The sequence below is a fragment of the Macrotis lagotis genome, chromosome 3, assembly GCF_037893015.1.
Source record: "Macrotis lagotis isolate mMagLag1 chromosome 3, bilby.v1.9.chrom.fasta, whole genome shotgun sequence".
In the NCBI taxonomy this organism is placed as follows: domain Eukaryota; kingdom Metazoa; phylum Chordata; class Mammalia; order Peramelemorphia; family Peramelidae; genus Macrotis; species Macrotis lagotis.
In genome coordinates, this window is record NC_133660.1 from 300626914 (window position 1) to 300639733 (window position 12820).

At 37.9% G+C, this 12820-nt stretch overlaps 1 protein-coding gene across 1 annotated transcript; it reads left to right on the top strand.

Moving 5' to 3' along the window:
- Positions 1-11210: 11210 nt before the first annotated feature.
- On the top strand, positions 11211-12140 carry LOC141516973 (olfactory receptor 4P4-like). The gene has a single exon (XM_074227922.1). It carries the CDS (start codon positions 11211-11213, stop codon positions 12138-12140), a length of 930 nt encoding a protein of 309 aa, XP_074084023.1.
- Positions 12141-12820: the final 680 nt, after the last annotated feature.

Sequence of the window (12820 nt, forward strand, 5' to 3'; positions counted from 1 at the left end):
GAGTTCAAATCCAGTCTCAGACAATAATGATCTAGCTGTGTGGCCTTGGGCAAGCCACTTAACCCCATTTAGCTTGCAAAAACCTAAAAAACAAAACAAAACATAGATCCATCCAGTTCATTTAGAGGGAGACTAATAAAGATTGAGAAAATGTCATTTGATGAAAAGTAAAGGAATAGCACATCATTTCAATTACTTCCAAAAATGCAACCTGGTAATATTTCCTACTAAAGCTTCAGATTCATTTGCCTCCCAAATTAGCCAAATAAATACCCTGTTCCAAGCATATCCTCTATAGAAAAAATCTTCCATATTTTTATCTCAGACAATTGTAAAATTATCTTTAATATGAATTTGAGTCATTCAATTTTTGAGCTCCACTTGACGTAGCACTTGTATTAGTTTGTCAGTTCTTTGATTTTTTTTCCTTCCTCTTCAATGTGTTAATTTTTTAAAGCTTTATTAACACATGATGATTTTTGACTATTTGTGGATTAGACATATGCACAAGAGATAAGTGAAAATTATTTTTTTATATTTAAAGATAGTTTCACCATCCTTTTTTATACTTGATTTCCAAAAGGCATTTTCAACTAATTTTAAGGATATCTTTCTTCATATTGACACTTAATAGTTTAATATTCCAATTGTCCTAGAATTTCTGAATTTTTCATACTTCTTTTTGACAAATTAGAAGTGTTTCCTTATTGCATCATTAACTAAATCTATGTATTATCTTTAGCTTTGCCATGATTATGACAATTTCATCATTAAATTACTGTTCAAATGGAGAAATAGAAAAACTTTAGTCATTGTTAAAAATAGTTACATTCAATATAAATAACATATTTGAAACCAGAAGCACAAAAATATTTCATATGTTTGAATGCATTTGGGGAAGTATTATACTAATACAAGTTTCTTTCTTTTTTAAAAATTATTTATGTATTTTAACTATTTGCAAAAATAATTTTCAATGATCATATTTTGTAAAGTTTTGAGTTCCACATTTTTCTCCTTTCCTTCCTTCCCTCACTCCTCCCTTTGACAGTGAGCAATCAAGTATGGATTACACAAATATAGATGTGTTAACCATATTTCCCTATCAATAATCAATTTGTGAAAGAAGAATCAGAAGAAAAAGGAAAAAGAGAAAGATAAATTTCAAATTGAAATAGTAAGTTTGATCTGGACTCAGACTTCATAGGTGCTTCAATAGATGTGGAAGGTGTTTTCCATTTTATGTTGTTAGAATTTTTTGATCATTAGACTTTGTTCATTGCTGAGAAAAGTTATTCATCATAGATAATTATCACACAATATCCCTATCAATGTGTTCTACTCCCTCAACATCAGTTCATGCAAGTCTTTCCAGGTTTTCTGATGACTTATAGAAGAATAATCCTGACTTGATTTTCAAAGAATTCCTAGGACCTAGCTAAAAAAAAAAGTTTACTTTCCACAAAATTAAAAATATTCAATGATTCAATCTAATGTTGCCTTTGCATATTTGAATAATGCAGGAACAAATTTTCCATCTGCCATGATGCTATTGATAATTTACTGTTATTTGTGATTTAGATGAATTATAATTCTTGTGGATATTTATAAACTACTTGAAATACATGCTTTGTGAACTTCTTGCTCTGCTATTTTATAATTTTTCTGGAAAGCTTCATCATGTTTATCACCATCATATGTAGTCATCTGGTCTTATAATGTAAGTACTATTTTCATTGTCACTTGTTCTTAATTGATTAAGCACATATTAGGGGAAAGACAAAGCATATCCTTTATTAGTAATATGACTCAGCTTTTCCTGAGTCACATCTTGGGTGTTGTTAAATTATGCATCTGACTGTTCATGGCCTTTGATCACTCTATTGCCATTTGTCATTTGGAAACCCTCATACTAACTGATCTTGGTTGACCTGCTATTGAATGAGGCCACTGTGACTTGGTCAGATAGTTCGACTTTTCCCTGTTTAGCCATTGTTCATCTCGGGCTTCTGGGTGGTATTCTTAGGCTTTAGGTGTTCCGATGGAAGCCAGGCTTCATTGCTTATCTGTCAGGTGTCAGAGAGGACCATGGGGGCCACCACTAGTTAGACTATGTGTTCTGGTGTGGAGTTAAAAGACATGGCAGGTGGAGAAGAAGAAGGAAAGGTGCCTGGGTTCATGGCAACGTGGCTCGGGGGCACAATGCTCCTACTGCTCCAGCCAGGAGTGGAGGTAGAGTTCTGCTGCAAGGGGGGTCTGTGGGATCAGGCTCAGATGGGAAGGATTAGGGAAAACCCTGTCCTTGTCTTGGGCAGCATCCTCCTTGCCTCCGAGGGCATGGCCCCCGAAAGAGAAGCAGCTTCCAGAGGTACTGGCACTAGCTTCTCCAAGGGGGAGACCATTGTTCAAGATCCCATGACCCAGGGGGCCTTTGGGAAAGGCCATGGCAAAGGCACTGTTGTTGATTTTGAGGTGAATGACGTCCACATTGTTATATGCAGTGACGGCAATAAATTCTGTTTCTGGGAAGGTGAAGATGTGGCCAGAGGATGAGGAGGAAGAGCTGGAAGGCAGGGAGGCCTGGTGTCCAGCCTTCACTTCTTCAAGGTGAGGCCTGGACTGGTATTTGTGCAGAGACTTGAGTACGATGGGCTGGGTGGCATTCCCGGAAGGGCTCTTGGCCTTTGTCCGTTTGAGTTTCTTGAAGGAGATGGCCTTCTTCATCCCGTGTGGCCCGGTGTTGGGCGAGTCAGGGTGGATGTAGAACTGACCCCCTGGCAGCGAGGTCTCTTCCACTTGATACGGAGAGCATTGGCCCTTCTGGAAACGCCAGTGATGGGGATCGCTGTGTCGGAAGTCTCCCTGGAGCTGGTAGTGGGCCGCGCCGCCCAGGCCCTGCACTTTGTACCTTAGGGTGGGGAACATGGCCCGCCCCGACCTGGTGCCATCATTTCATTCTGGTGAGCATGAAACTGGGGCCAGAGGTCAGCGTGAGAGAGGGCGACTTTCAGGTCTGCGGAGCAAGCAGCGTCGGGGGGCCGGGTCAAGGCTTTGGCCTGCCTGCTAGGGCCGACCTGGCTGCAGCCGCGGGAACTGACAGGAGGTGGCATGGGCGAATCGGCTGGGATCCGACTGGGAGCCCCTGGGGTGGGTGGCAGAAGGGACGCCCCGGGGCATCCTGGCGACTGTCCGGGAGGAAGCACGTCTTTTGTCCCTCGGGGCTCCGGCTGCATTCTGCAGAGGCTGGGAGAAAAAGGGGCCTTGGCCCTGCCTCCTCCGGGCCCGGCCTTCCTCTCCTTGGGCATCCCAGCCGCCTGCGGAATCAGACTAAGAGGGCGCCTGCTGGAACATCAGATCCCTAAGGCTTGGCCCCGGCCCGTGGCTGCACCCGGGAAACTTCTCCGGAACAGAGACGCCCCCAGGCAACCTCGCCTCTTGCTTCTTGGAGTGGGGACAACACGCGACCCCACCACCTCGGGGATTCCTGTAGAAAAAATGCTCAGGGCCAAAGGCCTCCGAGCTGGAGCTGCGACCCCCCCGGCGCTAGTCCCGCACTCCTCCGGGCTCTGCAGAATGAAGGCCTCTGCCTCAGGTTCTCCCCATTAGAGCCCGACTGCAGCCACGACACAGCCAAGGAAGCCCCTTCCTGCCTGCCTTCCAAGAGAAGCTTCGGCACGTGCCGAGGACCCTGAAGCCCACCTCCTCCCCCTTAAGTAACTGGATAAAGCTCCACACACACACACACACACCCTTCCATTGAGGGACTTCTCCAGGCAAGGCTGAGCCCTTCTCTGATGCTTTCCATTCTCAGCTTTCTGTCTTTGTGTCTGTTACTTGGTGAGCCACTGTGTGCTCCTCCTTGGCTCTCTTTCTTTGTGTCTTGGTCTGTTTGTGTGTTTCTGCGTGTGTGCGTGTGTGTTTCTGTGTGTGTGCATGTGTGTGTGTTTCTTTGTGTGCGTGTCTGTGTGTGCGTGTGTTTGTGTGTGCGTCTGTGTGTTTCTGTGTGTGTCTGTGGGTGCGTGTGTGTTTCTGTGTGTGTGCATGTGTCTGTGTGTGTCTCTGTGTGTGCGTGTGCGTGTGTTTCTGTGTGTCTCTGTGTGCGTGTCTGTGTTTTCTGTGTGTGTGCATGTGTCTGTGTGTGTGTCTCTGTGTGTGCGTGTGTGTGCGGTTGCATGTGTGCGTGTGCATGTGTTTCTGTGTGTGTGTCTGTGTGTGCGTGTGTTTTTGTGTGTGTGTGTGTGTGTGTGTGTGTGTGCGCGCGCGCCCTCCCGTTTCTCCAGATAACTACGAAGGTATTCCAGCTGGGGTGGGGTAAGAGATCCAAGTTGATGCTCCATTCAGATTCCCCAGAGCCAAAGGCATCTCTGCTTGTGTTTGTGAAAACATTCAGACAGAGGTCTAAACAGATTTGCCCCGACATAAACAAACCCACATCTAGATTCCAATAGGATCGCCACTGCCAAGACAACACGAGGCTCATGACCTTTCCAGTATTATCCATATTCAACCAACAATCAGAGAAATCAAAGCCCCAAGGGGGAGATTGGATGAAGCACCGCAGGCAGTGATTGGGGTCTTTGGCGGATGGAATGGGAAATCCAGAAAAACCCCGAGGAAGCTCAGAGTGCCACCAAGACATTGATGGGGCCTGACCTACCTGAAAAGTCTTCACCATAGACTGACATCTCTCCCCACTTGGGGACAATGAGAAGTCAGTGTTACCTGCAGCGGTTGTTGAGTTTAAGTTTATTTTTCAAATTACATCCTCTAGAGGCTTTTCAACATTCGGCCACCTGCATTTTTAGAAATGTCAAATATTGCAATAGATCGGCGTCGAATACTCTGGATTTTGTCTTTGAGAAATCAGGAATTAGCGAAAAGAAAGGAAAACACGGGGTGCCAAGGGAAAACAGAAGTGAAGCTTTGTAACGACGTGAAGATAGTATTCATTCCCATTTTCCCGGGTGTTTTTTTTTTTATTTTGACTTTCATCATGCTGAGGATGCCTTAATGGCGAATGCATCCTCCAGAATTTTTCTAGATCCCCTTCCTGCTGAGAGCACCTGCTTTATCATAGCTGCTCAACTCATCATGATCTTGTTCCGTTTGCAAATGGTCTCTTGGTTCTGCTGCCTTCACTCCGCATCAGATCCCATAATTCCTTCCACGCTTCTCTAAAGTCTGTCTTAGCCATGAGACTTCAGCCAAGGTACTTGACCTCTTTTTCCTTCCTATTCCTAAGCTATAAACAGGATGGAGTTTCGGATCAAGGTCCAGTAAGTTGCTGTTTATGGCTCCAAGTGATTTTGGCTTTGGGTGGCATGAGGACTAGAAGGCAGAGGATTCGAAAGTAAGAGTTGGATATTTGGCTTAGAGTAGGGCAGAGCAAGTTAGGGTTCACATGGAGCTTTTGGATAGGTTGAGAATTGGGCAGAGCTTTAGTCAATGTGAATTAATAGAGATATAACACCATGATCCTGATAGCCTTGGGAGTGGCTTTTTGCATGTCTTTGCCCAGATACTCATGGTTGCTAATTACCATTTGATAGTCATAATCAAAGCGATCACTATATATATGATCTCAAACCCCTCTTCGAACTTGTTTGTGCAGACACACATATTTCTGATATCTAATTCTGATATGATGGTGTTTATTACTTTTCTTTCATTAGTGGCATCTTACATTGTCTTATTAAACAATGTTAGAAACCACCTAAGAAGATTGGGAAGGTAGAAATTTATTAGGTGATAAAAGTCTTTAAATATCAAAGAGCAGACTATTTTTTTTCTAAAGTAGAAAAAATGGAATTTATATGCATTGAATAGGAATATCATAATCTCAAACTTGTCTTAGAAAAATCAATATGACTGTTGAATTGGAGAAGAATAATACTTGTATTAGAGATAACAACAAAAATGCAACTTGAATCATCTACGGAAGACTTCATGGTTCTCATGTAAAAGGATATGCATATGAGATTTTAGGAAGGTTAAAAATGGCAGAATTTAATAGCTTAGTGAATATTGGTCGTGTGAGGTAAACATCAAAATGAAAGTGAAGTCTGGGCTGAGATCTATATTGGGGTCTAGTGATTGAGAGAATTTTAATATTTTTGAAATTACTAGTGCACTTTTTTTTTAGGTTTTTGCAAGGCAAATGGGGTTAAGTGGCTTGCCCAAGGCCACAAGCTAGGTAATTATTAAGTGTCTGAGATCGGATTTGAACCCAGGTACTCCTGACTCCAGGACCAGTGCTTTTATCTACTGCTCCACCTAGCTGCCTCACTAGTGAACTTTTAAAGATAAAGTTTAGAGGGCAATGATAACGAGTTTAGATTTTGTTCTATTGACTTTACCATAACTGCAAATCATTCAGTTGTACCTTCTGATATATTGTTACGGATGTAATAAAGTAGGTTTAAAGAGAGACTAAACCAGGAAACAAAATGCCATTTTACTAGAGACAATAGGGCAGAGTATAGTTAGGAATATTCATTTGGAGACTATTGTAATCTTTCAGCCAAGAGATGATAAAGTCTGATTTAGGATGACTATGCTAAGAGTAGAAAAAGCTTATACTGATGAAAAACTTGTAGAGAAGGTAGAATTGACAAGAATTCACAAATTATCATAGAGAATAGGAAAGAGTAAGAAATCCAAAGAGACAGGCTTTGGAAAAGGAGTAATCATGAAATGCTTTTCGGGATAGGAGAGTTTACAAAGACGACTTAAGGCTTAAAACTAAAGTTTAAGTTTAAAGTTAATAATATTCCAAGGCACATATAGTTTGAGATACCCTTGGGAAATCCAAGTGGAATGTTAAAAAAAAAAGCAGGAAATGATACTCTTGGGCTAAGGAATTTTACATGTGAAATTTGCATATTTCAAAGCAATTTGTATCAGGCCACTAGTTCTCTCCATGGTAATAGAAAAGATTAGGACAGTTAGGGGAAACAGTGGATAGAACCCTGCCTTGGAGTTAGGAGGACAGGAGGTTAAATCCAGCCTCAGACCCTTACTTGGTGTATGATCTGGGAAAGTCACTTAACCCCAATTGCCTTGCAGTCAGGGCCATTTACAGTCACTCTCATTCATATTTGGCAACTGGATCCTTATGGTTCTGGAGGATAATGTGACACTCGTGACTTACTCCAGCATCCCCTCACTCAAATCCAATTCATGTGCTTGTCATGGATCACCTCCCTAAAGTCATGGTTTTCTTTGAGTATGAAGGACAAGCATCATCACCAGAAAAATTTACCAAGTGACTAAGTTTAAAAAAAGAAAATAAAATTGTTTAAAATAAGGATCATGGTAATATCTACTTGTAAAGATGAGAATACTGTCAAGCAAATGTAGGTTTGACTGCTCTATAGACAGGAAAAGTAGTACAGCTACAGCTATGCTATGTGTATTTGTGTGTGTGTGTGTGTGTGTGTATGTGTGTGTGTATAGTCATGTATGAATGTGAAAGAGAGGGATATAGACAGATTCAGATGGACAGAAAAGATACAATGAGAAAGAGAGGAATAAGAAGGAGAAAGGAAGTAAAGAAAAAAGCAGACAGGTAGAGAAAGGAGGAAAGGGAGAGGGAAGGAAATTGAGAACATGTAGAAGGAGAAGATGATAAAAAGTGAAATTCTACCTTCTTAATGTTTTCTTAAATATCACAAATATTTTTGGAATTCACTAAGCTTTTGGAAGCATCAGATTTGTATAGTTGCAATATTCAGTCAACACATCATTTATCAGGCGCAATGCTATTCAGGCTTTGTGACATAATACAGAAAGTAAACAGAATGGAGCTAAAGGCAAAGTACAGTTTCTACTTCCTAGGATTTGCCTTAATGAAAAATGAAAGACTAAAGTGAATTCCCTAAGTAGTATGATTTATTTCTGGTTGTTAATCACCTATAGTTTGACCAGATTTGAAATATCCTCTGGGAATCCATCTTACTTACTGGACTGTAATGTACTTTTAAAATTCTGACAATACTCATTAAGTCTTTCTTGAATTGTTGTTTTCTTGAAAGGTTTAAAGAGAAAACAGAGAATTAGAGGGACTGATATTTTTCTGAACTTTAGTCCAAATGGAGAGTGATTGTCCTCAGAACATTTGCCCTACTTTTGATCTGAAAGAAATACTATTACCATGAAGAACACAACTTCTTACCAGTGGAGGAAGAGGGTTTTGTAGAGACTTTCAGGCAGTGTGTTGGACCACACAAATTGATATTTGTCATCAATTCTGTCTCAGGTATCAATCACATTTTTCAAGTGCTATTTTAAGTTTATATAATACAGCATAATTTTAACTTTTGCCCATCTGAATTGTTTTCCCTATATTTATTTTTATTGCTTGGTGTCCTTCATTTTTCCTTGTTTGAGGACTTTTTTTTTTTACCAAATGACCTTTAAATGGCAGAAAAACCCTGTAGACATTTAAGAATAATGTTGTTAAATGCTTAAGAGGCAATTCATAGGATGACAAAGATGTATTTTTCCCCATCTAACATCAATGAAAACCTGAAATCTATCCTTGGTGCCCAGGAAAATGCCTCCATTCTCTACATAGCACAATTCTGTTAATAACAGAAATCTGTAATTTTTTGTTTCTAAATATTTATATACATTCACTCTATTACTGTATTCATATATTATATTATCAAAGCTCTTTAATGGTTGGAGGAGGACTACACCAGTTCCTATTAACTGGGACACCTCAGTATAGCTACAGTTCCCACTCTCTGTGCTGTTGTACACAGTAAAAGAATTTTCCTTTATTTTCCACACATATTGTATGTCCCTTAACCCTTCATTGACTCTCTAACTTCATTCATAGGAACAATGGTGAATGGAAAAGAAATAATTGAGTTGAAATGAGTAAATTGCTATCTAAAGCTGTTAGATGCTGTAGAAATGTGATACTTTTTTTAGATGATGTCTTACTTCACTCTAATACATTTTGAGTCATAAAAGGAGTTATTTAGCTGAATTAATTTTCACTTACTCTCATTGATACTTACAGTGGAACAGTTGCTTAATGTATTCCAAAGTATATTGTCATATTTTTGGTCTATTTTTCTCAAGTACCAATTTATATTTTTAACATTCATTTCTTAAATGTCGCAAAATAAAATAAAATTTCTCATATGCACAAAACATGAGAGGAGTCATAATATAGAAAAATGACTTTTGATTCCAAGTAAGTCTATATAATAAATTCTATTCTAAATTTTATCAGGAAACTGTAATGTGTCAGGTATGTCTTATAATTCCCATGTTGTGTGTAAAGTGAGGAGCAGAAAGATTAAATTATTTATCTAAAGTCAAACTACAATTTATAAAAAAGTATTTTTGACATATCATCTTATTAACATTTATGCCCAGGAGGACAACATTTTATTTTTGTCTTAGCAGTTACTGACACTAGAGAGAAAAATGAATTTGTCCTAATCGCTTTATAAAAACTCCCATAGTTTTAATGAGGCTTTTTTCCTTTGGTTAGCTGCAAAACAACCACTTATGTAAATTCAAAAAGTCTATTATTCACTCTTTACTTCATTTTATTTACTTTTTAGGATTTAATCTCTTGAAAAGAATGCTATATTGCATGTCATTTGCAATATTCATGTGGTAGAGAAAAAGAAAGAAAAAAAGTTCATACCAGGAGTTTCTTTCTTCTTCCCTCCTTCCTTTTTTTTCTTTCCTACCTCCCTCCTTCCTTCCTTCCTTCCTTGCTTCCTTCTTAATTTTCTTCCTTCCTTTCTTTCATGGTTGGAAGAGAAGTACACCAGCTCCTAAACATATTAACTGGGACACCTTAGTACAGCCACAGTTTTCTTTCTCTGTACTGTTATACATTTCTTTTCTTTTCTTTCTTTTTTTCTTTTTCTTTCTTTCTTTCTTTCTTTCTTTCTTTCTTTCTTTCTTTCTTTCTTTCTTTCTTTCTTTCTTTCTTTCTTCCTTTCTTTCCTCTCTCTCTCTCTCTCTCTCTCTCTCTCTCTCTCTCTCTCTCAATTTCTTTCTTTTCTTTCCTTTCTCAAGCATCAGTGCCCTGCACCAAGCAAAAAATTAATGCTTCACATTGGATGTGTGATTAATGATTAATTACAGAAAGGAAACAATTCTGATATAGCTAGATGGCAAAATGGAACATAGTACATGTCCTAGAAGATCTTTAGGTTTTTCTTTTGACTAGACCACCCTTTATTTAATGAAGAAACATTCTTGTCACATAGTGACAAGAAAAGTTTGTAAACCATTTCTAGAATATAAATTTTTATATTTATAACAGTATGATTACTATTCAGAACTTACTTGTTATTCTGTTTTTATTAGAGAGTAAGGGTGTTTTTGTGTGTGTGTGTGTGTGTGTGTGTGTGTGTATTTGTTTGTGTATGTGTGTGTGTGTGTGTGTGTGTGTGTGTGTCTAACTTTCCTTAATATATTCACTTGGTTATTGTCCAGCCAAGAATGATTTAATTTCATTGAATCCAATAATTCATTTAGCTTTGTTGAATGGGAAATGGCCTGGAAACCTAGTGCATTGAATATTTGCTTTTGATATTTCCCTTTTAATGTATTTATCCTAAATATCCTGAGTAATTTTTCAAATATTTATATTTGCACTTAACATTTATATTTATAATTTTAACCCATATATAATATGAAATTTTGATAGATTTTTGTAGAAGAAAACAATTAAAATATACATACAGACATACATAATCATAGTTTATTTATTTTTCAATCTTAATTTTTAATCAAATATGTTAAAATTACATTGCAATGAATTTTCATGGTGCCCAGAATGAAGAAAAAGATCCTATTACTATTAAAATACAATCTAGGTATTCTTAGATTATTGTTATCTCTTTTAAATTGATGTTATATATATTTAAAACCAAATGCATTTTATTGACCACGAAAGAATTGTTGGATGGACAATGAATTTGAAAAATTTTTATTTGGGATGGATAATAACTAAGGGCATCATTAATCCTTTATTTAAATGTTTTTAGAATTAGGTTAAATTTAAGATAGTGTGAGTTGTAGTACTAATGTAAGATTTCACTACACTTTCATAAAATTATGCATTTTATATTAACTTTATTAATTACATTTATTTATTTATTTATAGGCATTATTATTTACTTTATATTTTAAGGTTGATTAAACTTCAGATAAACTTTTCGTACTCTTAATCCATGGAAAACCATAACAATGTCACTGAATTTATACTCCTTGGACTTCTCATGAAGGAAGAAATGAAGATACTATGTTTTGTCTTTTTCCTGGCCTGTTACTTAGCAATTGTCCTGGGGAACTTCATTATCTTCATTACCATCACATACAGTCATCTTATACAGCAACCCATGTACTACTTTCTTTGGCACCTGTCCTTCATTGATACCTGCTTTACTTCTACCACAGCTCCCAGACTGATGAGTGATTTAATTGTTTCTGGCAAGACTATATCTTACAATGGGTGCATGACCCAGGTCTTTACATTGCACTTACTAGGAGGAGCGGAGATTTTCATTCTGGTTTTAATGGCCTTTGATCGCTATGTCGCCATTTGTAAACCATTACACTACATGATAATTATCAACAGGCAGAGATGTAATATGCTGATCGTGCTCGTCTGGTTGGTGGCATTTTGGCATTCTATTGCCCAGTTATTCTTGATCCTCAGGTTACCTTTTTGTGGGCCTAATGTAATCGATCACTTTATGTGTGATTCAAAACCCCTCTTAAAACTTGCCTGCACAGACACATATGTTGCTAGTATTTTAGTCATTGCCAACACTGGAATGGTTGTCTTGTCGACTTTTCTTGCTTTGGTGACATCTTATGTCATTATATTATATCATCTTAGGAATCATTCAGCTGAAGGTCGGCGTAAAGCCCTATCCACCTGTGCTTCCCATTTCATGGTTGTTCTTCTGTTTTTTATACCCTGTGTCTCCACCTATATCCCACCAACCAATTCAAAAGATAATGACAAAGAATTCTCACTGTTCTACACTATGATTGCACCTATGTTGAACCCTCTCATCTACACACTTAGAAATGCAGAAATGAAGAAAGCCATGAGAAAGGCATGGTGTAGAAAATTAGTTTTCTTATTAAAATGAAGCAGATGAATTTCTCTTTCTTTTCCTTTTACAGCCACACAAGAAACAAGAATTTTGGAGCTGCTAGGTGGTTCAGTGGAGAGAACACTGGCCCTGCATGCATTCAGGAGTACCTGAGTTCAAATCCTGCCTCAGACACTTAATACATACATACATATATGTATATATATATACACATATATGTATATATATGTATATATATATATACATATATGTATATATATATATATATATATATATATATATAACACCTAACTGTGTGGCCTTGGGCAAGGCACTCCCCACTCCCCATTTGTCTTGCTTAAAAAAAAACCCTAAAAAATAAGAATTTTTATCACAATATTTTCAGGAATACATGGTACTTGACTTCCAAGTTCCTGAATACCAAAAAAAGTTGCATTTCTTGGTTTTGCCAGAATACATAACAAGATTTTACCCATTCCATTTTTCTGAAGCAATTGGCACTAGCCAAACTGATTATTTCCAATAAAGTGTTAACTAGTCATATATACTCCAGTTCTGTTAAAACATTAGGGATTAGATTTTATTAACAAAAAGATATACTAACAAATGAATAAAGATTTATCATTAACACATCCTTCCTTTGAAAGGGGAATGGAATCAATCCCATAGATTAGTTCAGTTGTTATATAACATGATCAATCCAAATTTCAAATTCA

Excerpts from the sequence above, each read along its gene's own strand:
- LOC141516973 (XM_074227922.1), top strand. The coding sequence starts at position 11,211 with ATGGAAAACCATAACAATGTCACTGAATTTATACTCCTTGGACTTCTC.